This window comes from Amblyraja radiata, chromosome 6, assembly GCF_010909765.2.
Source record: "Amblyraja radiata isolate CabotCenter1 chromosome 6, sAmbRad1.1.pri, whole genome shotgun sequence".
Lineage (NCBI taxonomy): Eukaryota > Metazoa > Chordata > Chondrichthyes > Rajiformes > Rajidae > Amblyraja > Amblyraja radiata.
Window position 1 is genome coordinate 18,520,411 of NC_045961.1, and position 18,006 is coordinate 18,538,416.

At 43.1% G+C, this 18,006-nt stretch overlaps 1 protein-coding gene across 1 annotated transcript in view; it reads left to right on the forward strand.

Moving 5' to 3' along the window:
* The first annotated feature begins 1,206 nt into the window (after nt 1–1,206).
* The window catches only part of LOC116974696 (copper-transporting ATPase 2-like), a 59,737-nt gene continuing 42,937 nt past the window's right edge, over nt 1,207–18,006 (forward strand). The window contains exons 1-5 of the mRNA XM_033023416.1: nt 1,207–1,304; nt 4,665–4,828; nt 7,238–7,399; nt 15,198–15,274; nt 15,366–15,540. Of these exons, the coding sequence (XP_032879307.1) occupies nt 1,208–1,304; nt 4,665–4,828; nt 7,238–7,399; nt 15,198–15,274; nt 15,366–15,540 (675 nt within the window). The 5' untranslated portion in view covers nt 1,207. The remainder of the gene's footprint in view (nt 1,305–4,664; nt 4,829–7,237; nt 7,400–15,197; nt 15,275–15,365; nt 15,541–18,006) is intronic.

Consider the following 18,006-nt stretch of genomic DNA (forward strand, 5'->3'; position numbering starts at 1 on the left):
CAGAGTCTCTTGCCCAGAGTAGGTGAATCGAGGACTAGAGGACATAAGTTTATGGTGAAGGGGAAAAGATTTAATAGGAATCTGAGGGGTAACTTTTTCACACAAACGGTGGTGGGTTATATGGAATAACCTGCCAGAGGAGGTAGTTGAGGCAGCGACTATCCCAACATTTAAGAAGCAGTTAGACAGGTACATGGATAGGACAGGTTTAGAGGGTTGTGGACCAAATGCTGGCAGATGGGACTAGTGTAGATGGGACATGTTGGCAGTGTGGGCTTTCGCCTGAAGGGCCTGTTTCCACGCTGTATCACTCTAAGACTGAAACAGCCCTTTCAGCCCATTGAGTCAATGCTGACCATCAAGTACCCATTCACACCAATCCCATTTTATCGTCCCACATTCCTATCAACTTCCCATGCATTCACACATTGGCAGTATCTGTGGAGAGAATGGGCAGATGTTTTGGGTCGGGGTCTTCAATCCAGTCATAGAAAGAATTATTAAGCTTTACACAAATAGCCCCAGATATTTTGAATGAACCCAGGTAACGAACTGTGAGGCAGCATCTCTAATAGCTGCCATTGCACCCTGTGTATTTATATCCACATAATTGCCAAGAATGATGCATTGAGAGGAAAAGAATGAAACCTCAGGAGAGAGGTTTTCCTCTGGATCATGGGCAGCTCACCTGCCTAAGAGCCTCACAAAATAAAAATGTTTATTTTTATAGGAGGCCTTCACCCTCCTACTGGGCCAACCTGCCCTATTGAACATTTGTTTTGTGTAATGTTCTTACTACATGGATAATGGCCCTCTCCATTGTTGGAAACCGTGTGGAATATCTGTCCCACTGAGTTACTCCAGCATTTTGTGACTATCTTTTATATACTCGCTCTTTTAACTGATCAACTAGTTGTGCCTGCCAGACAGCAAGAATGAGATTCCACATTGTTGTGTTGGGTTATTTTGTTCCTGCAAATTCATAATCTTATTAGTTTCCATAACAGCAAAAGTAACTGATAGTACAGATGTATTCCTCCCAGTCCATAGAGACTGCTGGCATGAATGACTCATTTTGATAATTTTAACAGACTTAACCCTTACAAAGAAAAAAGATCCCTCTGCTGAGAGGTTGAAGCGCATATTGCCAACTGAAGAGTGTGAACTTGGGTATCTTCAAATCACCGACAAACCCAGTAGGCAAAGCATGGAGGAGAAGATGGAAAAATGTTCGCTACAAATCACTGGTATGACTTGTGTTTCTTGTGTTGCCACTATTGAAAGAAATCTTCAAAAAGAAGAAGGTGAGCAGTGATTTTTTGCTAGCTATGTATGTAGTGATTATATGTCAATCTTAACTATACAATTCTTTTGTAGCTGATAAAAATAATCTTAGATTTTTAATTCAAGTAACTTTTGCCTTGTACTTTGTGCTCACCATAAAGTGCAGATGACGACACTCTTGTGGATCAGAAGGTCACAAGTCAGTAGATGTACACTGACATCTTGCTTGGAACACTGGATGTATTCCCTGAAACAAAAGCATACATTGAATTGATACTAAAAGGCATTAGTATTACTTATAAGACATAGGTTTAAGGTGAAGGGGGAAATATTTAATAGGAATTTATGGGGGTAGCATTTTCACGCGTGGTAGGTATATGGATCTAGTTGCCCGAGGAGGTAATTGAGGCAGGTACCTTTGCAATGTTTATGAAACATTAGACAGGGATATGGGCCAAATGTAGGTAGGTGGGACTAGTGTAGATGGGCCATGTTGGCCGATGTGGGCAAGTTGGGCGTAAAGGCTGGTTTCCACGCTGTAAGACTCTATTTAGTGCAGTGAGATATATAAGTGAGGTGATGTTGGGAAGCTGGCAATAACCCCTAGGTTTCCCCGTACTGCACACCATAGCCAATGGAATCTATGTGTTAATGTGAGCTTCTGCGGTCCCAGGTGCTTGTGCCTAGAAGCTGACCTTCACTTGCATGTTTGCCGCAATGAAACGGCCACAGCTCGATGTGGTCGGGCTACCTGAGAGGCTGGTGTAGGTGTGTGCAGGGGTAAGTGCTGCAACGCTCAGCCCTGAGACATGGGGCTCAGGACTGTCCCCTACTGATGAGCATGAGCCATGGCTAGGGTAACCAGCACTTGCACTATGTATTGTAAGACTGCACAGATCCTACAATCTCTCTCACCCCTCTTTGACATGGTGGAAGCTGTTCCCTCCCCCTGTCAATTGAGCTTGTTACCATAGCGTAATCTCTGGTCTAAGGGGAGGTCTTGAACAGATCAGTGCTCTGTGAAGTAGCACAAAGCTGACAAACAGTGTCTCTGCAGATTTGTGTGACACTTGATGCAGCCTTCAGCTCTGAGTTGTGTAATGATTTTTTTTGCATGAAATCTTAAATTAAGGTCCAGTTTCCAAGTTTAGGTCAGTTTTATAATTTTCTCCCATCATCAGACTTAAAAGTTGTCATTTGGTCAACATCAACGATGAAGATTGATTTACATTTTATTTATATTTGCTGTACCATTCAAGGTAATTCAATCTGCTTGAATGAATGAACTGTTGTATTTACAAGCAAAACATAATTGTCCTTGATTTTGCAATCAGTGGCATGGGAACTGAGCTCAGCATTCACCTTGCTGATAGCTGCCTACAAAATCTGTAGGATTCGCAGGTCAAATACTCGGCATGTGCTATCTGGGCCACTTGCGAAATGGAAGAGCAATAGTGAGACCTTTCAATCACATTCCACAATCACATTCTGACAGTCATGATCTAAACCAAGAAGTATATCAAGGCCATTATAATATTTAAATTGCATGCATGAAGTAGAATAAAAAGCGGGACTAGGAGAGAGACCTGGAGATAGAAGGAAATGCATAAAGCATTTTTTTATATACGCACTTTAGATCTAACTTCTGAAGGAATAAGAGTCCACATTTGTCGTAAACAACTCACAAAGTTATTCTAGAATGCCCCAATTTTATTGGTACCTTTTGTGGTGAACTGCTGTGCTAAAAACCTCAAGATAACTTCATTCTCTGAGACTTTCCACACAACATTAATTGGCTGTGTCAGTATGGAGTTTATATGTTCTCCCTGTGACCACGTGGGTTTACCCTGAATGTTCTATTTTCTTCCCACATCGCAGAGACTGGTGGGTTTGTAGGATAAGTGGACACAGTAAATTGTCCAGAGTATATAGTTGAGCAATAGTATGTTGGGAGGAGTTGATGAGAATGTGGGGAGTATATAATGGAATTAGTGAAAATGTTGCTTGATAGTTATGTTGGACTCAGTGCCATATTGCCATATTGGAAAAACTGGGCAGCACAGCTGGTAGAACTGCTGCCTTGTAGTGCCAGAGATCTGGGTAAAATCCTGTCTGCCTGGGACTCTGTGGGTTTCCTCTGGGGGTCTCCGGTTTCCTCCCATTCCCCTCATAAAACAAGTATGTGTAAGAAGGAACTGTAGATGCTGGTTTAAACCGAAGATAGGCAACCGATGACAGGCAACATCTCTTGAGAGAAGGAATGGGTGATGTTTCAGGTCGAGACCCATCACCCATTCCTTCTCTCCTGAAATGCTGTCTGTACCGCTGAGTTACTCCAGCTTGTTGTGCCAAAAAACAAGTAGTTTGGTAGATTAAGATAGACACAAAGTGCTGGAGTAACTCAGCGGGTCAGGCAGCATCTCTGGAGAAAAAGGATGGGTGATACTTTGGATCTGAACCCTTCTTCAGACAGAACGTGGAGGAGAGCGAACTAGATGCAGGAAAAGGCCCTGTTGGTAGGTTTGGTAGATTAATAAGCCACAATATATACTGTACCTGGTGCGTAGGTGAGTGGTAGAATCTAGAGGGAACTGATGAGAATATGGAAAGAATAATGAATGGGATTAATTTAGGATTAGTGTAAATGGGTGTTTGATGGTCAGCAGGATCTGTGATTCTATGACTCAAACCTTAGATTATCCAGATGGATGATCAGTCATGGCCAACTGGTGACTCTCCGAATAATACAGCATCAAGAAATAGCTGAGCATTGTGCAAAGGCAATGGATCCTGATAATATCCTGTTTATTAAATTGGAGTTTAAAATAGTTAATTATGTCAGTATTCCAGCTACACTGAAAAATACTGACCAAGTCCTTTATAAACATCTGCCCAGTCACAAGACATAGGACAAATGCAGCCTGGTCAATGGCAACCTTTTGGTCTATTGTCATGATTATCAATGTGCAGCTTGATTTAACTGGGAGTTTCAAGTAGTAAGTTCATCAATGATCAATCTGTGCCAAACAATTTCATGAGACAGTATTATAGCCTTGTTCCAAGCATGAACGATTAACTAAATTTTCAGGGTATGTGAAAGTTTGGGGCACCATTTTATTGAGCACTGATACCATCATATATATTAGGGAATTGAGTGGAAATCAGTCTCCCGGCGATAGTTGAAGAAAAATGTATTTGCGAGATATCAGCCCCTGAACATTTCAACATGTCCTTAAACAAACCTTGCTATTTCAACGGGTCCTTAAACAAACATTGCTACTTCAACATGTGATCAAAGGCGAGGGAGGGAAATGTTTGTCTTATTTTGCATTTTCTACTAAATATAACATACCATTTTAAATGTAATGGGTGTCTTTTAGGAATCCAATCTGTTGTAGTGGCACTAATGGCGGGAAAAGCAGAGGTGGTATATTATCCGGAGATCATCCAACCTGCTGCCATTGTTGACTTAATCACAGATTTAGGTTATGATGCAACCGTGATAGTAGAAGACAAGTCTGAACCTGGGAAATTGGTACTTCACGTAAGTATGTTTCATGACTAATGATACAGGGATCAATAACTATTTGAACAACTGTAATTGAAACCAGAGTAGTAGGTCAAAAATTGAAAGGTGTGATGGGAAGGTAGAGGTTATGACCCATATCTCTCAAAGGAAGGACAGGCAGGCAGAAGTGAAGGAATATGGTGTCGCTGATGGGTTGGTGCATTTATTTCAATGCAAGGAGTATTGTGGAGAAAGCAGATGAACTTGCCTGGATCAGTGCTTAGGACTATGACCATTGTGGAACATGGTTGCGAGAGGGACACAACCTTTAGCCCAATGTTCCGGAGTTTTGATGTTTAGGACGTGATCGAGAGGGAGGCAAAAGAGGTGGAAGAGTTGTGCTGTTAATCAGGGAGACTGTCAGGGCGGCACTCAGAGAGGACATACTGGAGGGTTTGTGCACTGAGGTGATATGGGTAGAGCTTAGAAATAAGAACGATGCAAGCACTCTCATGGGATTGCAGTATAGGCCCCTCAATAGCAAGGCAGAGATAGAGGAACAGATATATAGACAGATTACTGAAAGATGCCAAAGCAACAGGGTTGTCTTAGTGGTAACTTTAAGTTCGCCAATATTGACTGGGCCTTGCTCAGTGCTAAATACTTAGACGGGGCAGTATGGGTGAGGTGCTTCCGAGAGAGTTCCTTGAAACAGCACATGGATAGTCCAACCCTAGAAGGGGACATATTAGACCTTGTATTGGGAAATGTGCCTAATCAGGTGACCAGTGTTACAGTGGAAGAGCATTTTAGGGAGAGTAATCAGAAATATGAGATTGCTTTAATAGGGAGAAGGATGAACCTTACAGGAAGATACTAAATTGGAGCAAGGCAAACTAAAATGTAATTCGGTAGGAGCTCTGGAGGTTACACAGGAAGCACTTGGTAGTGAGTATATCCACATCTCACATGGGAATCGTTTAAAGTTTAGAACCGGTATGCTCCAGTAAGGCGGAGGGATAAAAATGGCAAACTAAAGGAACTTTGGATAGCCAAAGAAATTGTAAATTTGGTCAAAAAGAAACAAGAGGCGCATGCCTCTTCAGAGGGTGCAATCAGACAGGGTCTTTTGAGGCATATAAAGAAAGGAGGAAAGAACTCACGGGCGATTAGAAGGACCAAATGGGCCCGGGGTATGGCTTTAACAAGTTGGATCAAGGAAAATCCCAAAACATTTTATACCTGCATTAGAAACAAGAGGGTAACTAGGGAGAAGGTAGAACTGCTCAATGATAAAGGTGGGAATTTGTCCTTGGACTCTGGAGATGCAGGTGAGAAACGAAATGAATACTTTGCATCAGTTTTCACCAAGAAGAAGGACACGATGACAGTGAGATCAGTGTGGAGAATACTAATAGGTAAGGCCATTTTAAGTTTAAGAAAGAGCAGTTTTTAGGGTTCTTGAAGATCAAAAGGTGGATATATCCCCTGGTGAGATCTATCCCAGGTTATTGAGAGAAGCAAGAGAAGAGATTGCAGGAGCCTAGACAAAGATCTTTGCACCTTCTCTAGCTACAGGTGAAGTTCTGGAGGACTGAAAAGTAGCTTATGTTGTTCCTTTATGTGAGAAGAGTAGAGAGATTCCAGGGAATCATAAGCCATTGGGCTTCATGTCAGTCGTATTGGAGTGCATTCTTCGAGAAAGGATATAATCCCATTTAGAAAATTGGTTAATTAGGGGTAGGCTGCATGGCTTTGAACATGGCTGATTGTATCTTCCTAACTTTATTGAGGAGGTGACAAAGGTGATCGATGAGGGATGGGCAGTGGATATTGTCCACATGTATTTTAGTAAGGCATTAATAATGTACCCTGTAGCAGGCTGATCCAGTAAATGAAGATGCATTGGATTAACAGTGACTTGGTTGTATGGATTCAGAACTGGTTTACTGATAGAAGATGGTCATGGTGGAAGGATAATATTCAGGCTGCTGGTCTGTGACTTGTGGAGTTCCACAACTAAGTATGCTGGGACTTCTGCTGTTTGTGATATGTATAAATGACTTGGCCGTAAACGTAGACAGTTTGGTTAGTACGTTTGAAATGGGCGGAGAAATGGCAGAAGGAGTTTAATCCAAGTAAGTGTGAGGCGTTGCACTTTGGAAGGTCAAATGTAAGGGGAAAATAACAAACTAATGGCATGACCCTTAACGTGCTTGGGCAGCACAGTGGTGCAGCAGTAGAGTTGCAGCCTTGCAGCACCAGACACCCGGGTTTGATCCCGACTACGGGTGCTGTCTATAAGGATTTTGTACTTGCTCCCTGTGACTACGTAGGTTTTCTCCTCGTGCTCCAGTTTCCACCCACATTCAAAAGACGTACAGGTTGTCAGGTGACAAAACTGGCCTTGCCACATCCCATGAATAAGTAAATATGTACCTTTAGATTACAGGAATGACATGCTCGTCTTGTGTTCACACTATTGAATCGAAGTTAACAGAAGTCAACGGGATTTTAAATGCGTCAGTGAACCTCACCACCAATAAAGCCAATATTAATTTCAATCCAGAAATATTGGGTCTGCGCGACATCGTCCGAGTAATTGAGGTACGTCCAAATCTGTCTTCAATATTTAGTACCATTTACATCAATCCTTGATTTGGCTAATTCTGTAAATTCTGTAGTTCAGCTCGCATCACTTTCCTCTTTACATTGATAAACTCCTTTTGGCCTTGCCTTCCTCCCTTAAGGACCTGTCCCACTTGCCGATTTTTTTCGGCTTCTGCCGACATCATTGACAGACGTATCAGGTCACCGAAATGTCACAGCGTGATGCGGCGTGACGCGTCAGTTAGGCACCGTGACGCAACGTGATGACGTATGACGTGTGGTGTTTTTTCGAGTGCCGCTGGATTTTGAAATGTTCAAAATCTTTTGGCGACACTGATATGACGCCAAAACAATCGCCAAGTGGGACAGGCCCTTTAGCCTCTGTGTTTGCTTCCTCCTCTTTCTAGAAACATGAAACTAAGGCTGTCATTCTCCTCAAGGGGATAGAAAAGGTTCCTCGATGCTATGGAGACCTCCCTTGTGTCCTGGTCAATCGTAAACCTTCAACCATTTGCATATCTGATTGATTGATTGATTATGATTGATGTGGATTGGCTGTTGTGTTTCTTGGATGTACTAACGTAGTGAAAAATGCAACACAAATGTAACTCTTTTCTTTAACTGTAGTCCAATTTTTGTTCATTTATTTCATTCCCTCTGAGCATTTTGTATGTACTATCTTTCAGGGCTCTCACTTAACTTTTTTTCCCTGTTGCCAGCCGGACAACCTTAGCAGCTTTTTGGGTTGCCAAATGACAGTTTAGGTGGTCATTTAAAACGGTTTGCATGCCGTGTGCAATAATGTGCTCGGACGAAGTGTGTAGTTACCAGTCGGAATTATGCTCAATGAAGCATTCACATATTATTTCTGCTTCAAGTAAAGTCACAAACTAAACATATTCACCAATTAAGACATGGTATATCCCACAATGACATGCAGCAAAATTATAAGACAGTATCTCAGCTCTTTTTACACATTGCAATTAATGCAATTTCTATTAGTTCTTTCCAGTTCCAAACTAAAATGTGGTTGGATTATTCAGCATATGATCAACTGTCAATAAATCCTGAACCATGGTAACATATATGCTTAACCATGCACACTACACATTGATGCAAGCATGTTTTCTATGAAGGACCGAAAATTACAATGACATGGCCATAGCATGGGTCGTTATTGCTATTGGTACAGAAACACTCTCGCTTCCCACATTATTTATCCACAACAAAATATACAGGTTGCAAGGAAATTTTATGGGCATTTTATGATAATAGCTGTTAAAACCGACTATACCCATCTGACAGGTTAAACATTACACTAACTGGCAAGAGATGGCCAAAGGACCTAACTACAGCAAATGTTCTTTTGGTAATATGTTTAAAGGTGTCAAAACGCCACATTACCGGATATTCAGATTAGATGTATGTGTTGTAAACAGCAATGAAGATACCCAGTTTGTATACATCAGATTAAAAAAAAATTATTGATAAACGCTGTTTCCATCATTCCCACTTCAGAATTAACATTAAAATTTCAACTGAAATACCTCCTGACCAAATTTGTGATGTATATGATCGACTGTAGAAGTAAAACCTGGATAAATCCAACGTATAGTTGTGAATGTTGCTCATTAAATAACTACAGTAATGATACTCCATATTAAGAGCATTGATTTGCCGTTAAAATGAATTCTGTAATAATGTGTCAACCGTAGCAGTGACAATCGAACACTGCGGTTTTAATGTTTCACGTGTTCACAATTTAATTAATCCATCTTTATGGACTAAAACAAATAATAACATTGGAAATTAAAACACATTTGATTGCATTCCGTTATTAAACATAGTCAATGTTCGCTCTGAAGACATTTCCAGCACAATAGGGTCAGGGAGGGGTGTGTGTGTGAATCAGTGCGGGGTGGATAGATGGCGGGGGGCGGGGGGGTTTAGAAGGCAGTCGGTGCGGAATGGATGGATTGAGGCAGATGAATTAGTACGTGTTGGTTGGAGTAGGTAAAATTGTGAGGGGAGAGCACGGGGGATGTCAGTGGTGTTGAATGGGGGGTTTCAGTATGGGATGGATGGGGGTAGACAAAAGTGCTGGAGAAACACAGCAGGTGAGGCAGCATCTATGGAGCGAAGGAAATAGGCAAGGTTTCGGGTTGAGACCCTTATTCAGACTGTTCCCCCCATTCTTCTTGAATGGGAGGATCATTACAGGATGGATGGGGGGGGAAGGCGGGGGAAGATCAGCGCAGGATGAGTGGGGGGGGGGGGTGGGTCAGTACAGTGCGGATCGGAGGGTCTGTGCAGGATCAATGGGGTATCACTACAGGATGAATGAGGGGAAGGTGCAGGGTAAATGGTGGGCTCAACAATGGTGGGCTCAACATGTCGCAGCGGCCTCTGCAGTCCGTCTGTCGTTTTTTTATTTTTTGTCTCGTTTGTATCGTTTTTATTTTTTTTTAAACTGGGTATGTGTGTGGGGGGTGGGGAAACTTTTTAAAATCTTTCCCCTGCACGGAGAACCCGACCTTTTCTCTGTCGGGTCTCTGTTGTCGTTGCGGCCGAGCACCGTGGAGCGGCCTCCAACCGGAACGACCTGGGGCTCCAGTCACGGAGCTGCGGACTTCCCCACCAACGTGGAGCTGGCCGAGTTCGGAGCGGGAGGACCGGTGGTGGCGCATTGCTGCGGCCCGACCCAGGAGATTCGGGGGCTCCAGCCGCCGGCCTGGTGGACGGTGACACCGGGAGCCCGCGGGTCCCTGCTGGGAGACCGCTTTTCGGGGCTTCCGCAACGGCGACTTCTCCTGCCCGAGTTGCGGGGTTGAAAATTACCTGGAGCGGGGCCTTACATCGCCCGGCGCGGCTTTAAATGGCCGCGGGACTTGTTAGCGCACGCCGGGGGCTCCAACACCAAGACCCGGAGGAAAATTACCTGGAGCGGGGCCTTGCATCACCCGGCGCGGCTTTATAATTGTCGCGGGACTTATTTACCATCGCCCGCCGGGGGCTTTGACTCTGACATCGGGAGGGGAACGAGGAGTGCAGGGGAGAGATAAGACTTTGCCTTCCATCACAGTGAGGAGGAGATTCTACCTGTGATGGATGTTCGTGTAAATTATGTTGTGTCTTGGTTCTTCTTCTTGTTTGTATGACTGCAGAAACCAAATTTCGTTTGAACCTCTGGGTTGACAACAAATAAATTGTATTGTATTGTATTGTAAATGGAGGGTGGGTCAGTACGGGATGAATGCGTGGATTAGTACAGGATGGATGGGGGATCAGTACAGGATGGATGGAGGAGAAGTCCAGGATGGATGGGAAGGGGGGTAAGTACAGGATGAATTGGGGGACCAGTGTAGGATGGATGGGGGGTGGGGGGGTGGCAGGAGAATCAATGCGAGGTGGATAGGGTGATCAGCGCAGGATGAATAGATGGGGGGGGGCGAGCTGGGGAGGAAGGAAGGTCAGCGCTCCTCGGACAACATCACCCCGCTGCCTTGGCCATCCCTGTACATTGTCAAGTGCCGCCGCCAAAGGGGGAGGCGGTTGGGATCTCCTCGCCACCGCCTCCCCTCCTCCGCCAGCCAACAGCAAGCTGCGGGGCCGAGCGGTGCAGCTCAAAGATCCTACAGCGGCTCCATCTCCTCCTCCCCCCTGATAGCGGCCGCTGCTTGCCAATCCTCCCTCCGTCCTCCCAGCCATGGCGTGCGGGAAGGTTTATTTTGAAAGCGGCGTTAGCGGATTTGCAAGCAGCGGCCGCTTTCAGGGAGGAGGAGGAGATGGAGCCGCTGTCGTGGCCACTGCTGCCGCTGTGCGGAGCCCGTCATTTGCTCCGACCCTTCGTCACCCTGCGCCTAGTATCTTTGCCCCGCAATACAGCCATCGCCGACACTAAACACCACGTTCCTTTTCTCCAGAGATGATGCCTGACCCGCGGAGTTACTCCAGTTTTTTGTGTCTATCTTCGGTACAAACCAGTATCTGGTTGCCAAGCCGGGCAAAATGACTCGGTGTTTAGGTTGCCCGCGGCACTTTGGGTGGTCAATGGCACCCGGGCAACCTCTAATTTCGTGCCCTGCCTTTGGTCTAACACATTATATTCATTGTTCAATGTGTGTTCACTCGGCAGGGGAGAACAATAATATTCATTTTTTCTGACTACAAGGGTGCCTTTTTAAGCCCGGTGCTTTAACTCTTTCATTTGTATACCCGGTTCCATTTCTTTCCTTTGTGTTCAATCATTTTACATCTCCAACACAATAATTTATCTTCCTTTTAAATGATTCATTCCTCCATCATTATAACGTTATTTTTACTTTCCCCACTTCAGGGTTCACTCTCAGTCTGATATAATTCTTATTAATAAAGACTAATCCTTAGACTTTATCATTTTTCTTTACCATTTAAGATCAAGAAAAAGAGTAGGCTCTCTAGTTTCTCAAGCCCACTTTGCCCTTCGCTAAAATGATGGCTGGTATGTATTTCTGCTTTCTGAACTGATCCCTGTCACTCTATATTCCACTGTTATTCAAAATCCATCTATCTCAGTGTTGAATGTAGCTAGTAAATCAATATCTACTATTCACTGGATATTTCCAAGAACTTTCAACTTTCAGAGTGAAAACTCCTCGACCTCAATCTTCTGGCCGACTCTTTATCCTGAATGTGCCACTTATTTCTGGAATCGCCCACACACCTCATCTACCGTACAAAATCCTCTATGATTGTTATTTATCTCAATGAGGTCACTACTCATTCTTCTAAATTCCATAGCATGGAGGCCATATCTACTCAAAGGACATTTCCTCATCCGCATCCCAGAATTAATCCAGATAACCCACTCTGGTCTGCTATCAAGTGAACAGTACACTGCCTTTAATGAGAAGAATCAAACTGCAAGGTTTTTATGATCATTAAATTAACAACCCTTGCCTCGGATCATTCGCCAATTCATTTTTTGGTCATGTACAGCACTGCACCTTTGATATTTTATATCTTTCAATCTACATTTGTTGCTCTATTCAACCTCTGATTTGTTCTTATTGTCAGGTACAGTTTCGTGCCCCCTTTGTATCGGGCTTCTGAACGGTCCTTCTATAAACTAGGTTATTGGCCGATTCACCTTTACCCCATTGCGGGCATTGGACTTTATCCGTGGAACTGACGCGCTACAATGCTGAGAACTATATTCTGCACTCTGCATTTACCCCTCTGCTCTACCTATTGTTCTTGAGTTTGACTTGATTGTATTTATGTATAGTATTGTTAAACTAAGTTCTTTTGTCAATCTAAAGTCAACTTGACTCAAACGCTTTTGAAATCTGTTGAAATCGAATTCTTTATTCAGCTGAGAATAGTCTCTGAACCTTCCAACACAGAGCTGATGATCTGGGGTGCGTCTAAGGAAGAGTAACTTTGATTTGACCGAGTCATGGCATTTATATAGGTATTAGACATTTCAGATACAGATGGTATGACAAGCTAGTAACCAATCATCTGAGTCCTTCTGGTGATTTACAACATCAGTCACATGATCCCCCTTCCCTGGCCTCACAACCTTCATTTGCCTGTGGTATAACTTTACTTAGAATTATTTTATTTCAACACAGCAAAACCTCAGTAGGCTCAATTATCAATGACCACTCCTCAAAATATAAGATACATATGTAATACAATGATCACACAAGTCATACACAGTTTCCATACCAAGAAGAAAGATATTTCTATCAGTCTAATGTTTGCAGTCCTACTAAGACAATACATTTCATAAATTGTTTTACTACAATTTTACACAGTTTAAAATATAATTACCTATGTATTTAAAACATTAATTATATAAGTTTGCCGAATTTATAGTTTCTTAGTTCAAAACGCACACACACCTCCCAACCCAAGTATACATGGGTCGTAAATCTGTCAACTTAATTAATAAGTGTTTGGTGCAAGGATACAACTTCAGACCATTACATCAGAATTACATCTGCTTCAACTTTCTATAAACATATCCATACAGCTTTGGTCTCCTAATCTGAGGAAGGACATTCTTGCCATAGAGGGAGTACAGAGATGGTTCACTAGACTGATTTCTGGGATGTCAAGACTTTCATATGAAGAAAGACTGGATAGACTTGGCTTGTACTCGCTAGAATTTAGAAGATTGAGGGGGGATCTTATAGAAACGTACAAATTTCTTAAGGGGTTGGACAGGCTGGATGCAGGACGATTGTTCCCGATGTTGGGGAAGTCCAGAACAAGGGGTCACAGTTTAAGGATAAAGGGGAAATCTTTTAGGACTGAGATGTGAAAAACATTTTTTATACAGAGAGTGGTGAATCTCTGGAATTCTCTGCCACAGAATGTAGTTGAGGCCAGTTCATTGGCTATATTTAAGAGGGAGTTAGATGTAGCCCTTGTGGCTAAAGCGATCAGGGGGTATGGAGAGAAGGCAGGTACAGGATACTGAGTTGGATGATCAGCCATGATCATATTAAATGGCGGTGCAGGCTCGAAGGACCAAATGGCCTACTCCTGCACCTATTTTCTATGTAATCTAATTCTGTTCCTCTCCAAGCAACTACTCCCTTTCACATACATCCTACCCCTTATCTTAAACTCATTATAATTTAACATAGCCCAGGCTAACTACAGAGTCTATTATTTCTCAGCCTTGAAGTCTGTCTCAAACTCAGCATAACCCTCACAGCTCAAGAATGTGCCATAGAGAATGAGCAGATGACCTCTGGCCTAAGAAGAGGCCCCTATTCAGCTATCCATACTTCAACACAAAGTCATATCAAATACAATTTACTCCACTGTTATAATTGCCACAAAGCAACAAACCAAACTATGCAGGTTCAGATTCAGGTTTCTATGTTTTGATTCAGCAGTTCCCTGTGTGTATGTTTATTTCTCTAGGACACATGTTTCTGAAAACCTTAAGCTTTTCTCCTGCAAATTACCGAGCTTATATAAAAGTCACTATCCGAGCGTTCTATTGTATAATATTTTCTCAGTCTGATTGGATAGAATATAAAACAAAGCATTTTGATTGTGCCTCGGTACATGTAACAATAATAAACTCAATTGCTAATAATTCTATCATTTCTGCTGTTGCTAATTTATTCCACCATCAATTGTATTTGATTTCTCTGTACCTTGTCATCCATTGCTTTCGAAAATTACAGCAAATGGAGGAAACTGATCATGTACATTATGTGTGGACGACAGATGGCACAATGGGCTAAGTGTTCGGCTGGCAACCGGAAGGTAGCTGGTTCGAATACCGCTTGGAGTGCATACTCTCGTTGTGTCCTTGGGCAAGACACTTCACCCACCTTTGCCTGTGTGTGTCCTTGGGCAAGACACTTCACCCACCTTTGCCTGTGTGTGTGAATGTAATTATGTGAAGCACTTTGGGGTCAATGCAAGTTGACTAAAAATGTGTTATATAAATAAAGAAATTTAATTTAATTTAATTTAGGAAGGACCTGCAGATGCTGCATTAAACCGAAGATAGACACAAAAAGCTGGAGTAACTCAGCGAGACAGGCAGCATCTCTGGAGAGATGGATTGAGTGACTTTTCGGGTCTCGACCCGAAACGTCACTCATTCCTTCTGTCCCGCTGAGTTACTCCAGCTTTTTGTATCTATCTTGATCATGTACATTATCCCTGCTGCAGGTCGGATTCATTTAATCTCTCAATAAACACAAGTAAATAAAATAATTTGGTTCAGTAGCCTTGAATAACTTCCTTTTATCTTATTTACCTAACTTCATTTCCTTTATAGGGTCTTGGCTACAAAGCATCTGTTGCTAGAAGACAATCAACAATAAAATATCTAGACCGAAAAGTAGAGATAAAACAGTAAGCATGTTAATGAATTTCTTGAAAAGAAATTGAAAACTTTAATTGTATTTGATTTCTATAAATAATCGCTCTTTTGTGTTAATTTTAGGTGGAAGAAGTCCTTCTTGTTCAGTCTTTATTTTGGCCTCCCTGTCCTTGCTTTAATAATATATGTCGCGGTGATGGACCAAAAGCCCAATATCCCCATGGTTCTTGATAAAAATATTGTTCCGGGCTTATCAATCATTAATCTACTTTTCTTTATTCTGTGCACTCCGATTCAGGTAGGTGGAAATTGAAACCATTGAAAGTGAAGAACGAATAAAGTTATTCTGTGGAAGTATTGATAACATTGAACTGTACTCCCTTACTTTAGGGTAGAGCTGGAACTCCTTTGTTGAAAATAAGCCTTTTAACCAAATTACTAACAAAATCTCTCCTCTCAGTTTTCACTTTTATACATATTAAATTCCGGTTATACGACTCCACAATGAAGGGAAAGATAAATTGACTTGCGTTCTGCTTTTCCAGTGGGATTTCTTCAGCTGTTATTACTAAAATTGTGTATTCACCAGGTGGCTTTGTAAAGACAAATTAACTCTGGGACATAACACAGCACATAATGGTCATACATAAACTTGATTGCATAGCCTCATGGAAGTAAGTTTTATTGATAAAGGTATGCTGTAATCAGTAAAGTTAAATCCTTCCAAATTTCCAACAAACTTTTCAAATGCTAAATTTGTTAGTTCCGAAATATTTTATGTTATTCAGCTGTGTCTAGCTCATTGTAAAGGAAAATTTATTGAGTAACAGCAGACCAATTTATGGTCTATGCTGCTCTGTGCTTAAACTTGAAACAGTTTGGTGATGGCCTGAACTGGTGACAGCAGTGTTGCCTCCAAGTCATAAAATTATTGCTTTAGAGACTACATAAATCAGGCCCATACGAAGATTTTCAAAAAGGGGGGTGGCATGACAGGATTACAAAAATTTTAATGTGAAATAATGTGTGCATAGCGTGGTCCCTCGATGCCGGGGTCCAGGGCCCGTTTAAGGGCCCAGGAAGCTCAGGGGTTTTAGATGCTCTCTGATGCATTCTGAGCCTTATTTTGGAGCATTTTTGCACCAAATTTATGACCAATATTTCAGATATTAACAGGAATCTGAGAGGTAGCTTTTTCACACAAAGGGTGGTGCGTGTATGGAACGAGCTGCCAGAGGAGGTAGTTAAGGCTGGGACTATCCTAATGTTTAAGAGACATTTGGACACGTACATGGAAAAGACAGGTTTAGATGGATATGGGCCAAACGCGTGTGAGTGGGACATGTTGGTCGGTGTGGGCAGGTTGGGCTGAAGGGCCTGTTTCCACACTGCATCATTCTAGGACTAAAAAGTTAAGAAGAAAAATGCATGTAGATAAGTAGAGCAGATTTGAAAGAGGAGTGAAATGTAAAGGCAGAGAGAGGTTTATGGGTGGAAAGGAACATAGGAAAGGAGGGGGGAGAGTGGGCTTGGGCAGATGGGTGAAGAGAAAATAGACACAAAGTGCTGGAGTAACTCAGTGGGTCAGGCAGCATCTGCGGAGAATATGAATAGGTGACGTTTCACAGAGTGCAGAAGTAACTCAGCGGGTCAGGCAGCATCTGTGGAGAACAAGGACAGGTGACATGTCACAGAGTGCTGGAGTAACTCAGTGGGTCAGGCAGCATCTCTGGAGAAAAGGTATAGATTATATTTCGGGTCAAGACCTTTCTTCAGTAATATTCATGATGTGACATGCATAGCCATTCCTGAATGTTACCCAAACCAGTGTGAGCTACTTTGTTACGGTGCTTGCCCTCTCCTATAACGTATCTGCTGCCTTGGGTGATGCAGGACAGGACACAAGCTTTGGGACATGGTGTGAAGCTGTTGCTGTCTGTCCCAGCCTGGTAAAAACCTGGATGGAGTGGATGTGGAGAGGCTGTTTCCACTAGTGGGAGAGTATAGGACCAGTGGCCACAGCCTCAGAATTAAAATACATTCCTTTAGGTAGGGTAGAAGATTGCCAGCAGCTGTTGGGGCAGACCAGTCTTTTTCAATGTTCTCAGGAAGAACAGTCGTTGCTGTGCCTTCTTGACCAGCGCAGTGGTGTTAGTGGACCATGTGAGGTCCTCTGAGATGTGTGTGCCCAGGAACCTAAAGCTGGACACTCTCCACACTGTCCCCGTTGATGGAGATTGGGGCGTATTCCCCATTATGTGTCCTCCTGAAGTCGATAATCAGCTCCTTGGTCTTGGAGGTGTTTAGGGATTGCATGAGTACCAGTCCGCCAGGTTCTGCACCTCCGCTCTGTAGTTTGTTTCATCACCGTTGGTGATCAGCCCGATCACCGTTGTGTCGTCTGCAACCTGGACGATGGTGTTGTTGTCGAATGCAGGAACACAGTCGTGTGTGAAGAGGGAGTAGAGCATGGGGCTCAGTACACAGCCCTGTGGTATGCCGGTGCTCAGGGTGATAGTGGAGGACAGGTGCGGGCCCAGTCTCACTGCCTGCAGTCGCTCCGTCAGAAAATTCAGGATCCAGTCGCATATCGGTGAGCTGAGGCCTAGCTGGTAGTGTTTGGTGGTGAGCTTGGTGGGGATGACCGTATTGAAGGCAGAGCTATAGTCTATGAAGAGCATCCTCACGTACGTGCCCTGTCTTTCCAGGTGAGTCAGGACAGTGTGAAGAGCCAGAGAGATGGCATCCTCTGTGGATCTATTTG